The sequence below is a fragment of the Odontesthes bonariensis genome, chromosome 13, assembly GCF_027942865.1.
Source record: "Odontesthes bonariensis isolate fOdoBon6 chromosome 13, fOdoBon6.hap1, whole genome shotgun sequence".
NCBI lineage: Eukaryota > Metazoa > Chordata > Actinopteri > Atheriniformes > Atherinopsidae > Odontesthes > Odontesthes bonariensis.
This window is the reverse complement of record NC_134518.1, coordinates 19,359,078-19,379,110: the sequence shown is the minus strand read 5'-3', so window position 1 is coordinate 19,379,110 and position 20,033 is coordinate 19,359,078. Positions and strand designations below refer to the sequence as shown.

Sequence of the window (20,033 nt, the reverse complement as noted above, 5' to 3'; positions counted from 1 at the left end):
TAAATGTTCACGGAAAAAAACAATGTTATTGATTCAGCACCAAGGGCAGTGATCACACTGAAGCGAATAGACTGCTGTGTTTGCAAATAGATACACAATGGACTCTACCTATTCGTTTGCCCAAGACACACTGCTGAACAGGTTTCAGAGACACAAAAAGAGAGTCTGTCTACGAGAAACATAGCCATGCTTGCTGAAAACAACTGAACTCAAAAACCAAGGTATCCAGAGAACTCTTCTCTTACTTTCTGATGCCAAGCAAACAGTTACAGCTATTGAGTGTACATTATGCAGGGGATGGCCAAACAGAAAAACTTAATGGTCAAATAAAAAAATAAAATGAACACTGGAAATAATCAAAGGCTTTAAAAAACATGCCTTACCTCTTCAGATGCTTTCCTCCTGTCAGGAAGCATGAGTGTATTTGCATGACTGCCAGGAACAATGGTAGATCCTATACTCATTCTGGGTCCAACCAACATGTACCGTTTGTCTCCAGATCTGTACTGGATGCTGTGACACAGTGTTCCATCGTAATTAGTCTCTTGCAGATATTTAGAAGTATAGTCTGTGGATTTTGAGCACTGCATTGCAATCAGCACGATGATACTGACGAGAAAAAGAAGTGAAACTGAGCCCAAAGTTATCATCAGGTATAAAGTCACATTGTCCTCTTCGTCTACTTTTGCTGCATTTTTAACATCAGAAGCTGCAAAAGCCTCTTTGGGCTCCACAAGTTTCACAATCACAGTAGCTGTTGCTGAGAGTGAAACGTTGCCATTGTCTTTGACCAGTATGACCAGTTTATGCTCAGCCTCGTCTGTCTCTGTGAATGAGCGATGTGTTCTGATCTGTCCTGTGTAGCGGTCCAAACCAAAGAGACTGTGGTCAGTAACTTCCTGCAGTGAAAACAGCAACCAGCCGTTATATCCTATATCAGCATCATAGGCTCTGACTTTAGTCACCAAGTGTCCTGCGTTCACATTGCGGGGAATCTCCTCCACACCTTCAGCAGAACCGTTGGAGCTGACTGGATACAGGATGACTGGAGCGTTGTCGTTCTGATCCAGAATGAACACGTTCACTGTGACGTTGCTGCTTAGTGACGGAGTTCCAGAATCTGTGGCAACAACGTGAAACTGGAACGTTTTCAGGGATTCAAAGTCGAAACTTTTCAGCGCAGATATTTGTCCGTTGTCAGCATTTATATTCAAAAAAGATGCCATGTCATTATGACCGCCTTCTCCTTTCAGTATACGATAGGACACAGCAGCGTTGTCGTTTAAATCTTTGTCAAATGCACTCACAGAAAATATAGATGAGGCAGGAACGTTGTTTTCTGTCAAATATAATTCTATTGGACTGTGAGAGAACTCTGGAGAGTTATCGTTTACATCTGACACTTGAATGTTCAAAGTTTTGAATGTGGAAAGAGGTGGGTCACCACAGTCCGTAGCTGTTATTGAAATGTCATAATGTGACACATTCTCCCTGTCCAATGTCTCTTTTGTTACTAAGGAATACATCTTGTCTTTAAATGATGGTTTTAATTCAAATGGTACATTTTTTGTCAAACGACATACAACTTTGCCATTTAAACCAGAATCACTGTCTGTAACACTTATAAGAGCAACAACGGTCCCATGCTTTGAATCCTCTGGCACCATGTTGGACAGTGATGTTACCTCTATTTCTGGCTTATTATCATTTACATCTTGAATCTTTATAATGACTCTGCAGTCAGTTGTCATCGGAGGTTGACCTTTGTCAGAAGCTTGAACGTCTAACTTGTAAATATTGGCCGTCTCATAGTCAATATGTCCATTAACTCGTATTTCACCTTTATGCCTGTCGAGACTGAATAGTTGCAACACACTGGGAATAATATCACCACCAAAAGAATACTCCACATCCCCATTAGTTCCCTCGTCTAGATCACTTGCTTGGATTTTTATTATAATCGTATTTATTGCAACATTTTCTTGCAATGTAACAGAATAAACCTCTTGAGAAAAAATTGGCCTGTTATCATTGTTATCAAGAACTCTTACAGTGAGATTTAGATTAGCTGATTTTGGAGGTGTCCCTCCATCTATAGCGCTTAAAATCAAGCTGTGGTTTGTCTTCTGTTCTCTGTCTAATTGTCTTTGGAGCACTAGGAAAGGGATTTTGTCCTCCCCCCTATCTCGAATTTCCAGATGAAAGTTATCGTTTTGACTTAGTTTATAACGCTGGACAGAATTTATTCCCATATCTGGATCACGGGCTCCGGGTAATTGAAATCGTGCACCTGGCACGGTCGTTTCAGCTATTTCTATCACCTTTTCTTCCTCGGCAAAACTCGGTGCATGGTCGTTGGCATCTAATATTTCTACGGTAACATAGTGGACTTCGAGTGGATTTTCAACAACAATTTTTAGATCTAATAAACAGGCACCATTTCTGTCGCACAGCTGTTCACGGTCAATTTTTTTATGAACATACAAAACCCCGTTGTTCGGGTTTACCTCCAACAGTGCGTCCTGAGCTCCAGAAACAATGCGAAAACGCCTTTTTATCAGTGTACTGGCATCGAGGCCTAGATCCTTGGCAACATTTCCAATAAAAGCTCCCACTTTCACTTCTTCTGAAGTCGAGTATTTTATTTGGGCTAAAATCAGGTCTCCGTAGCAAAAGATCAAAGAAAATAACAACATTTGAGACCAAGGCATCATTGTTTTCTTTTTATCCTTTGTCTTTCATGGCATAAAAATTGAAAATGGCGTCTACAACTGTTCTCTGCTTGAAATACCTCCAATTTTCTTGAGATCAAATTCCATAAAACCCCCGGACGCGGAGAAGACGCAGGTCAAATCCAAAATGATGGCATTCTTTGTCGTTGAACTGAATAACATCCTATATAATGGGAAGAGTCTGTTTTAACCAATGCTTTACTTGTTCCTTAGTGTAACACCGACACCTAGTGGATCACCGAATGCTTATAACTCGCATCAAGTAAAAAAAATATATATAATAATTTAAAAAATAAAAATACGAAAATACGAAAATATTCAGCTGATCAGCATCATCGACAGTACATACAACAGTTAATCCCAAGAGGTACTCCACAATAAATTAAACTTTCAGTTTGCAAAGCGCTTCTGATATGACAAAACCAAACCAAGATTAAATAAAACAAGTAGATACTTGTACAGTTGTTGCTGCACACTCGTCAGTGACCACTGAAGACTTCGATAGCTACTTTGTATGTCAAAGACATCTTTTATACAGTTTATTATGATAAACTGCTATATTTGCAGAAACCTTCCAGAACCACGGACAGCAACAAAATCTTCTAGATTCGGCAACTTCTATTTTTAAAAGTGTCATAAGGAAAAAGGGCTTTTGCTTATATTACTATGTTAGTAGTGAATAAATCCCAACATAAAAATCACCACCATGACCAGAATCACCAGTACAGTGGTATGACATAAGAGTGCTTGTAAGAGTTTAAAGTGCAGGGACACATTAAGCAAAACAAAGACTTTGGTGAGAACCATATAGTTAATCTCTTTTTGTTAAAGAGAAAAAAGTGAAAAACGTTGTTTTACAAACACAGCACATTTCTTTCAGAAAGAGCGTAGGGGAAAGAAAATTAGTAAACCGTATGAGTTATGAATCATGCTTACCTCTTCAGATGTTCTTCTCCTGTCAGGTAGCACTAGTGTATTTGCATGGCTGCCAGGAACAATAGTAGATCCTATACTCATTCTGGGTCCAACCAACATGTACCGTTTGTCTCCAGATCTGTACTGGATGCTGTGACACAGTGTCCCATCATAATTAGTCTCTTGTAGATATTTAGAAGTATAGTCTGTGGATTTTGAGCACTGCATCGCAATCAGCACGATGATACTGATGAGAAAAAGAAGTGAAACTGAGCCCAAAGTTATCATCAGGTATAAAGTCACATTGTCCTCTTCATCTACTTTTGCTGCACTTTTAACATCAGAAGCTGCAAAAGCCTCTTTGGGCTCCACAAGTTTGACAATCAAAGTAGCTGTTGCTGACAGTGAAACGTTCCCATTGTCTTTGACCAGTATGACCAGTTTATGCTCAGCCTCGTCTGTCTCTGTGAATGAGCGATGTGTTCTGATCTGTCCTGTATAGCGGTCCAAACCAAAGAGACTGTGGTCAGTAACTTCCTGCAGTGAAAACAGCAACCAGCCGTTATATCCTATATCAGCGTCATAGGCTCTGACTTTAGTCACCAAGTGTCCTGCGTTCACATTGCGGGGAATCTCCTCCACACCTTCAGCAGAACCGTTGGAGCTGACTGGATACAGGATGACTGGAGCGTTGTCGTTCTGATCCAGAATGAACACGTTCACTGTGACGTTGCTGCTCAGTGACGGAGTTCCAGAATCTGTGGCAACAACGTGGAACTGGAACGTTTTCAGGGTTTCAAAGTCGAAACTTTTCAGAGCAGATATTCGTCCATTTTCTGAATTTACATTTAGGAAGGACATTATGTTGTTTTGGTTCCCTTCGCTTAGAATATGGTATGAAACCGCTGCATTATCACTCAAATCATTGTCTGTTGCGCTTACAGAGAATATTGACTCTCCAGCAACGTTATTTTCTGCGAGGTAAACGTACAACGGGCTTTGGGAGAAGTGTGGACTGTTGTCATTAACATCTGAAATCTCAATGCTCAGAGTTTTATAAGTAGACAACGGAGGCTCACCACAGTCAATTGCTTTTATCGTTATTTCATATTGAGACACCTCCTCTCGATCTAAAAATGTATTCGTTACAACTGAATATACATTCTCTTTGTAGGATGGCTTTAATTCAAATGGGCTGTCTGGGGTTATGCTTAAAATGATTTTTCCATTGACGCCCGCGTCTTTATCTCGCACACTGATGAGAGAAATCAATGTGCCAGGCTTTGAATCTTCAGACACTGTATTTGACAGTGATGTGATTTCAATCTCTGGTGGATTATCATTTACATCTTTTATCTTTATGATAACTCTACATTCGCCCGTTAATGGGGGCGTTCCTTTATCTGATGCCTCAATGTCTAGTTTATAAACGTCGTTTTCCTCATAGTCCACTACTCCTTTTACACTTATCTCCCCGCTTTTTCTATCCAGCTCAAATATATCATAGACTTTTTTCTTAAGAGTTTTTCCGAGACTGTATTCAATTTCGCTATTTGTACCTTCATCTGGATCAGAGGCATTCATTTTATATATTGTTGTACCAACTGGAACATTTTCTTCTAATTCAATGTTGTAAGTCTCTCGGCTAAATGTTGGACGATTATCATTACTATCAAGAACAATAATGGAAACATTCAGTGAACCTGATCTTGGAGGTTTACCTCCATCAACAGCTGTGACATACAGAAAGTGCTTGCTTCTTTGTTCTCTGTCTAACGTCTTCTTCAGCACTAAAAACGGTATTTTGTCATCATCACTAAGGCGAATGTCTATTTCAAAGTGATCGTTTGACGTTAATGTGTAGGCACGAATAGAGTTAATTCCAGCATCAGGATCACGCGCAGTGTGCAGCTGGAATCGCCGTCCTGGCAACGTATGTTCAGCTATTTCAAACGTCTGCTGTTTTTCAGGAAAACTAGGTGAATGATCGTTGACATCGGTAATTTCCACAACCACATATTGTATTTCCAGAGGGTTTTCCACTATGATCTTCAGCTCTATTAGACATGCACCACCTCCCTGACAAAGCTGCTCTCTGTCGATTTTCTTCAGAACATAAAGATCGCCACTGTCCGGGTGAACATCAAAAAATGCCTTTTCATTTTCAGACACAACGCGGAACCGTCGGTTAGTCAGAAAGGTGATATCAAGGCCAAGGTCCTTCGCAACATTTCCCACGACAGTTCCAACCCTCACCTCTTCTGCAACAGAGTATCTTGTTTCGGCCAAAGCCTGTTTCCCGTCAAAAAGCAGAAACGCCAATGGCAAAGCAAACCAGAAGAAATTCCTTCTTCCACTTTTTATTTCGATCTCCATCATTATCCAACAAGAGAGCTACATTAATTCACATCATTGGCTATGAATTCCATTGTGAGTTGTGAATTCATAAATCGCACAACACGATGCAATCGGGAGGCTAAATCGTTTCCAATGGCTGCTTCTTTCAAATGCAAACAAAAGGTTTGTCAGGGGATGGACAAAGTGTCGTTCAGTTTCTCAGTGTAATACTGACACCCAGAGGCTATTTCAGTTGGACAAGGTTATAAATACAAATGTTCTTATTAAACAAATGACAAACTGAATCCCAAGTAGTTTGTTTTCTTAAAAAAGAAGAAAATGATCAAGTTGTTTATATTTTTTCCAATCAAAATATGCGTCAAATGTCTTCAGATGAATTGTGTTTGCCAACCCTGGAGAAAGGGAGACTACAGAAATTTGGTCAAGCCTGATTAACGGAGATTTTAGCCCTGGAGATTCTCTGTGTTTTGAAAAGGCTTTCAAACGTGAAACAGAAAAGGTCTCATAATAAATGAATAAATGAATAAACAAAGTGTGACATTTATGCTTAGATTATTATTTGATTTAGACAACTACAATGCATCATACTTGCTGCTGAATGCCACCAGCTGTACAAATGTGTGCAGCGGGCTCCAAAAATAAGGAAATAATAGAAGTAATCCACTAGGTAGTCATGTATGAGTAACGAGCAGGACCTCTATGAAGGAAACCAAGAGGCACACTGGAAATAGAGAAAAAAAGTATTCTAGGATTTTGATTCATCCATAGTGACTTGACAAAGTGGCACATTTTACAATAAAATCACACTTTCATGACATTTACTTCTGCAATTGCAAAGGAAGACGTGTTATTCATCAAGTCAAACAACTAGCACAAAACTGCAAATCAACGCATTCCTCACTAATTCAAATTCATCTTAAAAAATGATTGAAATTGTAATCATTGGGTCTCGTAGTAGTTTGGAGCCAAAATATTAAATTGATCTACAGTACTGATTTACTTCCTCACCCTTTTGGTGATGCCGTGTTGAACGGACACCTCCTGTGATTGCATTATGTTTACTGTCGTTGGAGTGCTTTCGTGTTCAAGTTAAAAATTGTTCATGAAAGGTTGATGTTGTCAAATCTTCAACTATATTTCTGTTTGCTTGAATATATCCATGTTTGAAGTAGCTCAGTCTTCTTTGTTGAGTTTACTCCTGCAGCCACATAGCTACTGTTGTTGGTCGAATTGAAGGATTAGTTGGCTTGTAATTCAGAAAACTTAAGAAATGTGAATTTGATTCAATCTAATTTATTTAGATTTAAGGTTAGATTTAGGTTAAATTTGGTTTTAAAGTGAGGTCTGCATGACCAAAAAAAGGAAGAAAAGAAAAAGATTTATGAAAAGGATGAGGACAATCTATTCGAAATTACATTCAGTTCCACTCAAAACAATTTGAACCAAACATTTTACGTGACCAAAGTTTTACAGTCCCATACGGTTCAACAGAAACAGGATATCAAACCTAACCTTGAAAATGACTTGTTTATTGTGGGATATGTAAATTAAAAGCAAATTCAATGCAACAATAATCACCATTGTCAAGAAAGAAAAGACAAAAATGATACTATCTCTTTAAATGTTGCAAACCATGAGTATAAAGAGCTTTAAAGTGAGAAGTATTATGACGTATGAAGAAAAAATTGTCAGTGATATAGACATTGTCATCATGACAAAAGAGAAAAATAATCAATTTGCTCAACTTGTTACATCTCTTTTTATGGAAAGAATCAAAACAACCAAAGAGCGTTTTGTATAAGAATATACAAGAGACTGACCACCCACAGCCTAAATATTATAATCCCCATTGATTAGACCTACAATATGGTCCAGATTTGTCTAGCCTGTTTGGTAGTATTCTGGAGGTTTAATATATAGTGTTTTATGAGTCAGAAAATAAAACATTAACAATGCAGGAGAAATGGATATTGACATATGCAGATATATTTTCAAGCCCTTACCTCTACAGATGTCTGCCTTCTGTCAGGTAATATCAAAGTGTTGCCGTTACTGCCCGGCATGATGGTAGATCCTATACTCATCCTGGGTCCAACCAACATGTACCGTTTGTCTCCAGATCTGTACTGGATGCTGTGACACAGTGTCCCATCGTAATTAGTCTCTTGTAGATACTTAGAAGTATAGTCTGTGGATTTTGAGCACTGCATTGCAATCAGCACGATGATACTGATGAGGAAAAGAAGTGAAACTGAGCCCAAAGTTATCATCAGGTATAAAGTCACATTGTCCTCTTCATCTACTTTTGCTGCACTTTTAACATCAGAAGCTGCAAAAGCCTCTTTGGGCTCCACAAGTTTGACAATCACAGTAGCTGTTGCTGAGAGTGAAACGTTCCCATTGTCTTTGACCAGTATGACCAGTTTATGCTCAGCCTCGTCTGTCTCTGTGAATGAGCGATGTGTTCTGATCTGTCCTGTATAGCGGTCCAAACCAAAGAGACTGTGGTCAGTAACTTCCTGCAGTGAAAACAGCAACCAGCCGTTATATCCTATATCAGCGTCATAGGCTCTGACTTTAGTCACCAAGTGTCCTGCGTTCACATTGCGGGGAATCTCCTCCACACCTTCAGCAGAACCGTTGGAGCTGACTGGATACAGGATGACTGGAGCGTTGTCGTTCTGATCCAGAATGAACACGTTCACTGTGACGTTGCTGCTCAGTGACGGAGTTCCAGAATCTGTGGCAACAACGTGGAACTGGAACGTTTTCAGGGTTTCAAAGTCGAAACTTTTCAGAGCAGATATTTGTCCATTTTCCGCATTAATATTCAACCATGCCGCAATTTCCAATTGACTGTTCCCCTGCCTAATGATTTGATAAGTTAGAGCCGAGTTTTCGGTCAAGTCTTTATCCGAAGCAGAAACAGAAAATATCGGGTTTCCGGGGATATTATTTTCCGTCAGATAAAGTTCAAGAGGATTGTGTAAAAACTCTGGCACATTATCATTCACATCTGATACATCAATACTCAGAGTTTTGAATGTGGACAGAGGAGGCTGACCACTGTCTGCGGCTGTCATTGTGATGTCATAATGCGAAACGAATTCTCGATCCAAACGTTGTTTTACAACTAAGGAGTACATGTTATCTTGAAACGACGGTTTTAATTCAAATGGTACATTATCTGTAAGACTGCAAATTACTTTACCATTTAAACCTGAGTCTTGGTCTGTGACACTGATTAAAGAAACTACAGTTCCAGGTTTTGAGTCTTCTGATACATATCTCGAGAGGGATGTTACCTCTATTTCAGGTTTGTTGTCGTTTTTGTCCAGCACCTTGATGATCACCCTGCAATCAGTACTCATTGGAGGTTGTCCTTTGTCCGTTGCGTGGACGTCCAACTTATATATGTCTGCCTTTTCAAAATCAATTTCTCCCTTTACCCGAATTTCACCACTGTCTTTATCTAAGCTAAACATGTCATATAATTTTGGATCAAGTTCTCCACCAAACAAATATTCAATATCACCGTTCACACCGTCATCCAGATCAGTTGCATTGACCTTAATGACACTGGTATCCACGTCTACATTTTCAGGTATTGTTACGGAATAAACTTCTTGGCTGAATGTGGGATGGTTATCATTTGAATCGAGGACTATAACTGTGACATTAAGAATCCCAGATCTAGGGGGATTTCCACCGTCAACTGCTGTCAGAACTAATTTGTGCTCATGTTGTTTTTCACGATCCAGAGACTTCTGTAAGACTATGAATGGTATCTTGTCCTCTCCTCTGTCTCGAATTTGTAAACTGAAATGTTCATTAAGGTTCAATTTGTACGCACGTACGGTATTAAGGACAACATCTGGATCACGGGCAGTTGGCAGCTGGAAACGTTTGCCTGAAGGAGTGGACTCAGAAATTTCTAATATCTTCTCTGCTTCTTGAAAACTGGGTGAATTGTCATTTACGTCAATAATTTCCACACCTACATAATGTATTTCCATGGGTTTCTCAGCTACCATTTTTAGGTTAATCAAACATGGAGAACTACTTTCACAGAGCTCCTCTCTGTCGATAATCTTGTGCACATATAGGACACCATTGTTCTGATTTACCTCAAACTGAACGTCATCAGCTACCGAAACGATTCGAAATCGCCTTTCCTTCAATGAAATTATGTCCAGTCCAAGATCTTTGGCAACGTTACCAACGATAAATCCCGCATTTACTTCCTCTGGAATTGAATATTTGATCTGGGCTGTTACCTGCTCCATACATCCGAGCATCACAGAAAAAATGAGGATTACCCACCATGACTGCATTTGTCGTCTTTGTCGTTCTGTTCCCATCGTTTCGGTTTATATTTTCAATAAGATATCCAGAAAAAGATCCTTGCACGAAAGGGAAGTTTTCTAAATCACAAAATATTATATTTAAATTAGGTTCCACTTTTCTTGAGTATTCATGACAATCACAGGCTTTGCTTCGTAAGGTTCCGACTCTTCTCTGTTGTCTTCATCTGAACAAAACCTCTGTGGAAGGGGCAGGGCCAACGCTATAACAGAACTAAAATATCCTGATAGGATACTGGCCCCTTGTGGGCTTGACACACCGTGATCTACTTTTAAGCAAACCGCGACATAAACAGCAACATAATCTTGTTTTCAGACAGAGGACCTCGTTAACCAGTTTCTACAGTTATACGATGAATTCATCGTATTAAGCCATTTTTTTCCCCTCTGTTTAATTACAGTATGATGATCAATTAAAAGACTCCACAACCTTCAAATCTTATGTTAACAGTGAACATCATGTCTGCATTAGTCAGGTTACATATCACTATTCAATTGTCAGTGAATGACAATGAAGCATTTGAAGTGTGTGCTAAACTCTATTATATAAATGTGACTTGAAGACTATATCCACTGGAATTTAATGGAAAAAGTTATTTCTGAAATGTTGTGTTAATGAACGTTAATGCATGGGAACATTCTTAACTACCAATTCATTACATATGGTACAAAATAGGTTTGTTAGACTACTCCTGTGTGTGTGTGTGTGTGTGTGTGTGTGTGTGTGTGACATACCAGTTGAGTAACTAAGCGAATTGTTGAACATAAACTCTACTGATCAGGTGAAATCAGGTGAAGACAAGAAATCCTTACCTCTTCAGATGCTTTCCTCCTATCAGGTAGCACAAGTGTATTTGCATGGCTGCCAGGAACGATAGTAGATCCTATACTCATTCTGGGTCCAACCAGCATGTACCGTTTGTCTCCAGATCTGTACTGGATGCTGTGACACAGTGTCCCATCGTAATTAGTCTCTTGCAGATATTTAGAAGTATAGTCTGTGGATTTTGAGCACTGCATTGCAATCAGCACGATGATACTGATGAGGAAAAGAAGTGAAACTGAGCCCAAAGTTATCATCAGGTATAAAGTCACATTGTCCTCTTCATCTACTTTTGCTGCACTTGTAACATCAGAAGCTGCAAATGCCTCTTTGGGCTCCACAAGTTTGACAATCACAGTAGCTGTTGCTGAGAGTGAAACGTTCCCATTGTCTTTGACCAATATGACCAGTTTGTGCTCAGCCTCATCTGTCTCTGTGAATGAGCGATGTGTTCTGATCTGTCCTGTATAGCGGTCCAAACCAAAGAGACTGTGGTCAGTAACTTCCTGCAGTGAAAACAGCAACCAGCCGTTATATCCTATATCAGCGTCATAGGCTCTGACTTTAGTCACCAAGTGTCCTGCGTTCACATTGCGGGGAATCTCCTCCACACCTTCAGCAGAACCGTTGGAGCTGACTGGATACAGGATGACTGGAGCGTTGTCGTTCTGATCCAGAATGAACACGTTCACTGTGACGTTGCTGCTTAGTGACGGGGTTCCAGAATCTGTGGCAACAACGTGGAACTGGAACGTTTTCAGGGTTTCAAAGTTGAAACTTTTCAGCGCAGATATTTGTCCGTTTTCTGAGTTGACATTTAGGAAAGATGTCATGTCACCCTGTGTACCATCACCTCTCACTAAGAGGTATGTTATTACTGCGTTTTCATTCAGATCACTATCAGTAGCACTTACAGCAAAAATTGCTGCTCCCGGTGTGTTATTTTCCATCAAGTAAAGTTCCAGTGGATTTTTACTGAAAACTGGTACATTGTCATTTACATCTGACACCTGAATGCTTAATGTTTTCACTGCTGAAAGTTGAGGTTCACCGTGGTCAGTGGCCGTTAATGTGATGTCATAATATGACACGGTTTCCCTATCTAAACGCCCCTTTGAAACAAGAGAGTACATGTTTTCCTCTATAGATGGTGTCAAATCAAATGGAACATCTTCCGAAACCTTACAAATAACTTTTCCATTAAGTCCAGAATCTTTGTCTGTGATACTGATTAGTGAGATAACAGTGCCAGGTTTTGAATCCTCGGGGATTATGCTGGACAAGGAAGTTATTTCAATGCCTGGTTTATTATCGTTCACGTCTTTTATCTTTATCACAACTCTACTTTCGGCTGTCCAAGGTGGCTGCCCTTTATCTGAAGCCTGCATATCTAATCTATAAACTTCAGTCTCTTCATAGTCCACATTCCCTTTGACACGAATCTCACCAGTGACGCTATTTAATTCAAATAAGTCGTGCACTTTTTTCTTTTGTGTTTTACCAAAGGTATATTCAATGTCACTGTTAGAACCTTCATCTAAGTCTGTAGCGTTTAATTTGATTAAAAGAGTTCCTCTTGAGGCATTTTCCTCTAATGAAACAGTATATACATCTTTGCTGAACACAGGCCGATTGTCATTCGCATCCAGTACAGTGATCGTTAAGTGAAGGGCTCCAGATTTGGATGGACTTCCTCCATCAAGAGCCGTTAATATTAAACCATGCTCGGTTTTTTCCTCCCTATCTAAAGGTTTTTTAAGCACTAAAAATGGTATTTTGTCTTCTTCACTGTCTCTAACTTCAATATCAAAATTATAATTTTGACTTAACTTATAAAGTCGAACTGAGTTTGTACCAACATCGGGATCTCTGGCTGCATGAATTTGGAAACGAGTACCTGGAGGGGCATTTTCTGCTATTTCCAGTCGCTGCTCGTTCTCTGGAAAAGTCGGTGAATGGTCATTAACATCGATTATTTCCACTCCAATATAATGTATTTCCAGTGGGCTTTCAACTACAATTTTCAGGTTTATCACACAAACATTTGTTCCATCACAGAGCTCTTCGCGGTCCATAATTTGTCCAACATACAACACTCCATTGTTCTGATTTAACTGAAACAAAGCATGATATAGACCCGAAACAATACGAAATCTCCTGCTTGTCAAAGTGTTGATGTCAAGCCCCAAATCCTTGGCAATATTTCCAATAGGTGATCCGACTTGAAGTTTTTCTGGAACCGAGTATCTTAGCTGAGCTAAAATATGTTCCTCAAAACACATCAACAAAAACCCGATGATCCACCAGCATTTCACTCGGCGCCTTTGTCCTTGTTCTCCCATTGTGTAACAAATATTACACAGCTTTTTTTAAAGCAAATGTAATGATGCAATTGTTCATGGAGCCAGCCAAATTAGAACAGTTCCCGACTCTCACATATAATCAGTTTCATGCAAAAAGATTAAACGCAATCCATCTTGTCTGACAGAGCCTGCGATTTGTTTTCCATCATTACACCACCTTCGTCAAAAATGATCAAGAGATGGGCAGGGCTTGTACAAAAATGACGCACACTACCATTGTCTAGGTCACACTGACACCAAGAGGTAACGGGATTACAGTACGATAGGAAACCACAAGCATTCCTTCACTCTTCCATTCTGCCAGCACTTTAGCAAAATTTCCTTCTGTGGAGGACATTAGATCTGCCTCCTTCAGCTGGTCAGCTACGCACTACGTGTGCATCTCTGCAGCCCCCAAACTGTGCGTGACTTGGTTGTGTTATTCCCAGACAGGTCTAACAAAGAACAAAGCTTCTACTTAAAAGGTTTTTTAATAAGTGGTGGAAATACACATATCCAATGGGACCTGTGTGGCATTGCCAGTTACTGGGATTTAGCTATAAAACATATTTTCCACAGCTCTTCATACCCCAATGAGTAGTTAAGAAAATTAGGACATTTCAATCGATCTTATGCTCTTTATCCTCTTTACATTTTTTTCTTTTTTTTATGTAATGTCAAAGTAAGTAAGACAGGACATTAGGCACAGAGTAGATCTGCTTCACAGCACAATTTGGCCAATGAATTATTAAATTACTTTCAATAAAACTATAAGCACGACGAAAAAGAATACTCGTAGGTACAGTGATCATTGTTTTAAGCAAAGTTGCTATTTACTTGAGAGAAAGAAAAAAGGAAAGAAAGGAAGGAAGAAATAGACAATCTTTTTGCACAGTACCCACAACACAACCTTTCAGCACCATGGACAGAGCAATTTACAGCCGCAGAGTCAAAACCGCAAATCAAACAATAATTTATACACCAAATTCATGTTGTAAGAAAGCCATTAAAGAGAACGATAAAAGCATTTACCTCTTCAGATGTTCTTCTCCTGTCAGGTAGCACTAGTGTATTAGCATGGCTGCCAGGGACTATAGTAGATCCTATACTCATTCTGGGTCCAACTAACATGTACCGTTTGTCTCCAGATCTGTACTGGATGCTGTGACACAGTGTTCCATCATAATTAGTCTCTTGCAGATATTTAGAAGTATAGTCTGTGGATTTTGAGCACTGCATTGCAATCAGCACGATGATACTGATGAGAAAAAGAAGTGAAACTGAGCCCAAAGTTATCATCAGGTATAAAGTCACATTGTCCTCTTCGTCTACTTTTGCTGCACTTTTAACATCAGAAGCTGCAAAAGCCTCTTTGGGCTCCACAAGTTTGACAATCACAGTAGCTGTTGCTGAGAGTGAAACGTTCCCATTGTCTTTGACCAGTATGACCAGTTTATGCTCAGCCTCGTCTGTCTCTGTGAATGAGCGATGTGTTCTGATCTGTCCTGTATAGCGGTCCAAACCAAAGAGACTGTGGTCAGTAACTTCCTGCAGTGAAAACAGCAACCAGCCGTTATATCCTATATCAGCGTCATAGGCTCTGACTTTAGTCACCAAGTGTCCTGCGTTCACATTGCGGGGAATCTCCTCCACACCTTCAGCAGAACCGTTGGAGCTGACTGGATACAGGATGACTGGAGCGTTGTCGTTCTGATCCAGAATGAACACGTTCACTGTGACGTTGCTGCTCAGTGACGGAGTTCCAGAATCTGTGGCAACAACGTGGAACTGGAACGTTTTCAAGGTTTCAAAATCAAAACTTTTCAGCGCTAAAATTGTGCCATTTGCTTCGTTTATATTTAAAAATGAAGCAATAGTGGAGCCAGGATTCTTGCGGTCAAGTGAATAGATAACTGCTGCATTTTCACCTCCATCAGCATCACTCGCACTCACTGAAAAAATTGACATCCCTGGTTTGTTATTCTCAGGTATATAAAAAGTATACGGGCTTTCAGTGAATAAAGGACTGTTATCGTTAACATCCAGCACATCTACTTGTATCACCTTTGTAGATGACAGTGCAGGGCTTCCCAAATCTTTTGCTGTTATTGTAATGTTATACATATGCCTTGTTTCCTTATCCAGGTAGTCCTTGGTGACCAAAGAGTATGACTGTCCGTCAGGTGATGGTTTTAAGTCAAAAGGTAAATCACGTGGCACACTACACACCACCTGTCCGTTCACACCCGAGTCTAGATCCGTCACTCCCATTAAGGCCACCACAGTCCCAGGGGGTGCATCTTCTGGAATGCGACTTGATAGGGATGTGATGTCTATTTCGGGGTTGTTATCATTCACGTCTTCCACTCTGACAACCACGTTGCAGTGTGTGGAAAGAGACACGGCGCCTTTATCCGCAGCCAGTACCTTAATCTCGTAAACCTGCTTCTCTTCGTAATCAAGGCGGTCTTTCAGTGTCAGTTTACCCGTTCTGCTATTCAGATCAAACAGCTCAGGTGAGAGCCCTCTTAGTTTACTCCTCAAAGAATATTCAATCTCACCGTTCACCCCCTCATCTGAGTCAGATGCATTTACTGCCAACAGAAAAGTTCCAACAGGTGCGTTTTCCTTGATTGCTATTGTGTATTTTTGCTTATCACACACAGGAGAGTTGTCATTGATGTCAGACACTATAACAGTGATATTTATAGTACCTGATTTTGATGGTTTTCCTCCATCTGTAGCTGTTAGTAGAAGCCAGTGTTGAGCAGTCTGTTCTCTATCTAAAGGTCGTTGTAATACTAAGAAGGGAACCTTCCCTTCCTCCCCAAACTCCTCAGTTTCCAACCGGAAATACTGGTTATGGTTTAGTTTGTATGAATATATGGAATTTAAATCGACATCCAAGTCATGTGCTCCTTCCATCTGAAATCGCGACCCAACTACGGCGGACTCCAGAACCTCCATTGTATAGTTTTCTTCGGGGAATTTCGGCGAATTGTCGTTCACATCCATAATCTCCACTATGATCTGATGCATTTCGAGGGGGTTTTCAACAACAGCTTTCAGATTTGTGACGCATGGAACGGTTTTTGCGCACAGCTCCTCTCGGTCTACTCTCTGATTCACAAATAAAACTCCATCTCTCGGATTTACCTTAAACAGATCCTGCTTTGTTCCTGACACGAAACGAAGATTTCTGTCTGCTAGTTTCCCGAGATCTAGCCCAAGGTCTTTTGCTACATTTCCCACTGCCGTCCCTGGTTTTAATTCCTCTTGAACGGAATACCGTATTTGAGCCGAAATTCCTTCCAATTTCGTTACAATAAGCAGCGCCAGATAAAAAGAAACCCACACATCCATCCACTGTCTTTTGGTGTCCGTCATCCCCATTGTTTGGCAAAAAGCCTTTTTATAGGCCGTCTGAAATTCTTCAATAAATATTTTGAGATTTTGAGTTTCTTCTTGTTAAAAATTAACATTAAATGTTAGCGTTGACGATCATTCTTGCTGAAAGAGAGGGATGGTAGTTTAATCCGTTCTTTAACCTCTTTCTTTGGATTGCTACTGAACACACATGCAGGGAAGATGTCCCTTCACTCACATCACTGCAGAGATCTATAATCTAACAGCGCCACCCATTGTCACTGCTGCGATTCTGCAGAGACAAAACCTTTCCTTCCAGTTTCGCGTGTGTGAGTTTATTGTAACACTGCCCCACCTCTGCATTTAGAAACAGTCACTCTGAGTAGAAGTAATACCGCTACCAGTTACAGTTAATGTTACTATGTACGTGATATATTGTTTTAAACAAACCTTGATAAGTACAACAAATATAACAGAAATGTCCATATGTCCGATTATTAGGCCCCACTCCCTAAATGTCCTATTACCAGATTTACTTGTTGTTTTTATTTCATTTTCTGATTCTAAAATCAAGATAATAATTTAGCTTTAATATTGAAAAATTTCATGCCACTAGTTGAGACAGTAATTACACGTTTTATTTCTTCCAAACATTCCCAACGTGGGTAGACTATCTAAAACTTAGTGTAACCTTCATTTCGCACTTGTAACTAGTATAGTTCTGTTAAAGAAAAAAATATGATTTTCAGTGTATATGCTGTACAGTGACTGAAATGTCCCCTAGTTTTTATTGCTATTAAAACGCTGGACATTCACTCTTGTTCTTTTTCCTTTTTCTGACAGTTATTCTCAGAAAAACTCCTCAGAAGATTGTTGGATTTTTTTCTTTTTAATGACAGTCATGTATAACAAAGTTTTAACTTGTTATGTTTTCATGATGTCGCTGACAGTGACATGCACATTCTTGCTGCTCACACCCTGTAGTCAGCTCAGCACACTCCCACAGTCTTCATCCTTTTTCAGAGGTGAACAGCGACATCGTATGGATTAAACCAGGAAGTGTAGCTATGATGAGCCCTCTCGTGTCCGACACATTGTTCATACGTCATTTTGCCGTATTCCTCTTGGCACCACTCTTACAATAATTTAGCAGTGTTTGTGAAATGCACGATGAATGATGACAGGAAAAAAACAGAAAAAAATTAATTATTATACTCCCATCAATTTTGAAACAAGGTGACTTACATGCATTCTCACATCTTCTTACCCCTCCCACCTGCCTCTGCAACGTATTGGTTCTGGATTTAGGCCAAGCCTGTTCGTGCGCGTGCGCAAGCGCTGCCGCATGCTGCATGGCCCCCTCCCATTTTGTAAATCATTCTATATTCACCCTTGCTGCAGCAACGCAGGCCATTTCAAAGCACCTTTATTTTTTTTCAAACAAATAATTATTAGGCAGGGATAGCGGTAGTATTTTTCCGATAATTATAATTTGATGTCTGCAAGATGTGGATGCTGCACTGTGAGGGGGGAGGGGGGCTTGTCAGAATATCAAATTACAGGCAATACTCCAGTGAACTGGGGGCACGTTGCCATGACAACACTGCTCCTCCAGGCAGGTCGCTGGCCGTGGTGCTGAAGAGAAGCAAGCGCAGAGGAAAGCAGAGGGAGAGCGATGTCGGAGCTGTGAAGTCTGCAGTTCGATAAAGCAATTAAACACGCTTGCTTTTCTAAGCTATAAAACACGTTTCCCCGTTTACAATCATATTCATTTCTAAATAATTATTTTCTGTTAAGGTAATGCAGGTGAAGACGTGTATTGCAAACAGGATAATGCTTGTTAAGGAAATTAAAACTGTGCTTTAATTGTTTGTGATAATATTTCTATTTTTCTTCTTTGTAACAAAGAGGATGCCAAGGAATCAAAACGCCTGAATAGAAATACACAGGTGTGTGGTTGGCGGCTTGTGTGCCAGCTGGTGGTTGCTCTGGTCTTTTTGTTACACACTGCTGCATTGCTGTGTCACGCATCTGCTAGTCTGTCAGCAGACAAGCACTATAAAAATCCCCTTTGTGGTGATATGAAAGGGGGCTAAGTCAGCTCTTGTTTTTATCTTGCCAAACTAATCCTTGTTCATCTCTTTAAAACACACAGAAAAAAATTGTATATGTTAAGTGTGTCACTAAATTGATAAATTTGGAGGATAATAAATTAAAAAGACCCAGCCTTTCTGACTGTGTGTGCTCACATGACCTCATCTCTCAGGGGAGATGAGGTCATGTGATCACACACTGTCACTCCAGGGAGAAGATAATGCAAATAAATGCTATATGTAAAACAATGTTCATACATAACCAAAGCTACTCTTTTTATATTGTCATATAATGTATATTCATATGCTAAGTATTACGGCATCATAGTCACAGTTTCCAGTCTAGCACAATTAATTAGACTGTAATTTGAGCTACGCTGAAGACATAATGTGGCTGGTCCTTTCCTATACATGTAGCTTTAAATGTTGTGTTTCTGTGCCGGATAAAAAGGACATGGTGTATGTGCTCAGTGTGATTGGTAAAGACGGTACAGAAGGGGAACTTACCAGAGGCAGATTCCACTACCATCACACTTGAAAGAGGTATTGTTACAAACCTCCACGTGGAAGTGTTTCTGCTGCTTTGACAAAAAACATGTTATCTTTCTTAAAGTAAAACATTTTATTTAAAAAAAACATTTTATTGCTTTGTTTGGAAGAAAAACTTGTTTGAACTGAAATGGAGCCCTTTTAACGATACTAAATGTTTCAATAGATAAATAAATAAATTACATAGTTTAGTACTGAAAAAGAAGAAATAGATGACCCTAACCCAAATGCTTTTAACCAAGTGTGACAGAGTGATATTAAACCTCGAAAACACAGAATAAACTGGAACAAGGGACCACTACACTAAAAAAAAATCTAAATTATATTTACAATAAAACAAAATGATTTAAAAGGTTAAATTGGCAGTGGAAATGCTGGTTATTATAAAATATTTCCATTAAGATATGTTTAGCAAACCAAACGTTACATGGACCACACAAAAACAAACAAAGGGAGACTATCTGGCATTACTACGGAGGCTGTGGTAGAGA

General features: G+C 39.7%; 1 protein-coding gene across 5 annotated transcripts in view; it reads right to left on the bottom strand.

The window, feature by feature from the left end:
- LOC142397747 (protocadherin alpha-C2-like) overlaps positions 1-17,061 on the bottom strand; it is a 192,766-nt gene extending 175,705 nt beyond the window's left edge. The window contains exon 1 of one of the 5 annotated variants that reach the window (XM_075481358.1): positions 14,567-17,061. In XM_075481358.1, the coding sequence (XP_075337473.1) occupies positions 14,567-16,927 (2,361 nt within the window). In that variant the 5' untranslated portion in view covers positions 16,928-17,061. Of the gene's footprint in view, positions 1-383; positions 2,892-3,668; positions 6,099-8,008; positions 10,524-11,182; positions 13,627-14,566 lie in introns of those variants that run through there. The other 4 variants (XM_075481370.1, XM_075481363.1, XM_075481365.1 and 1 more) reach the window with 4 other exon arrangements.
- Between the last annotated feature and the right edge of the window lie 2,972 nt (positions 17,062-20,033).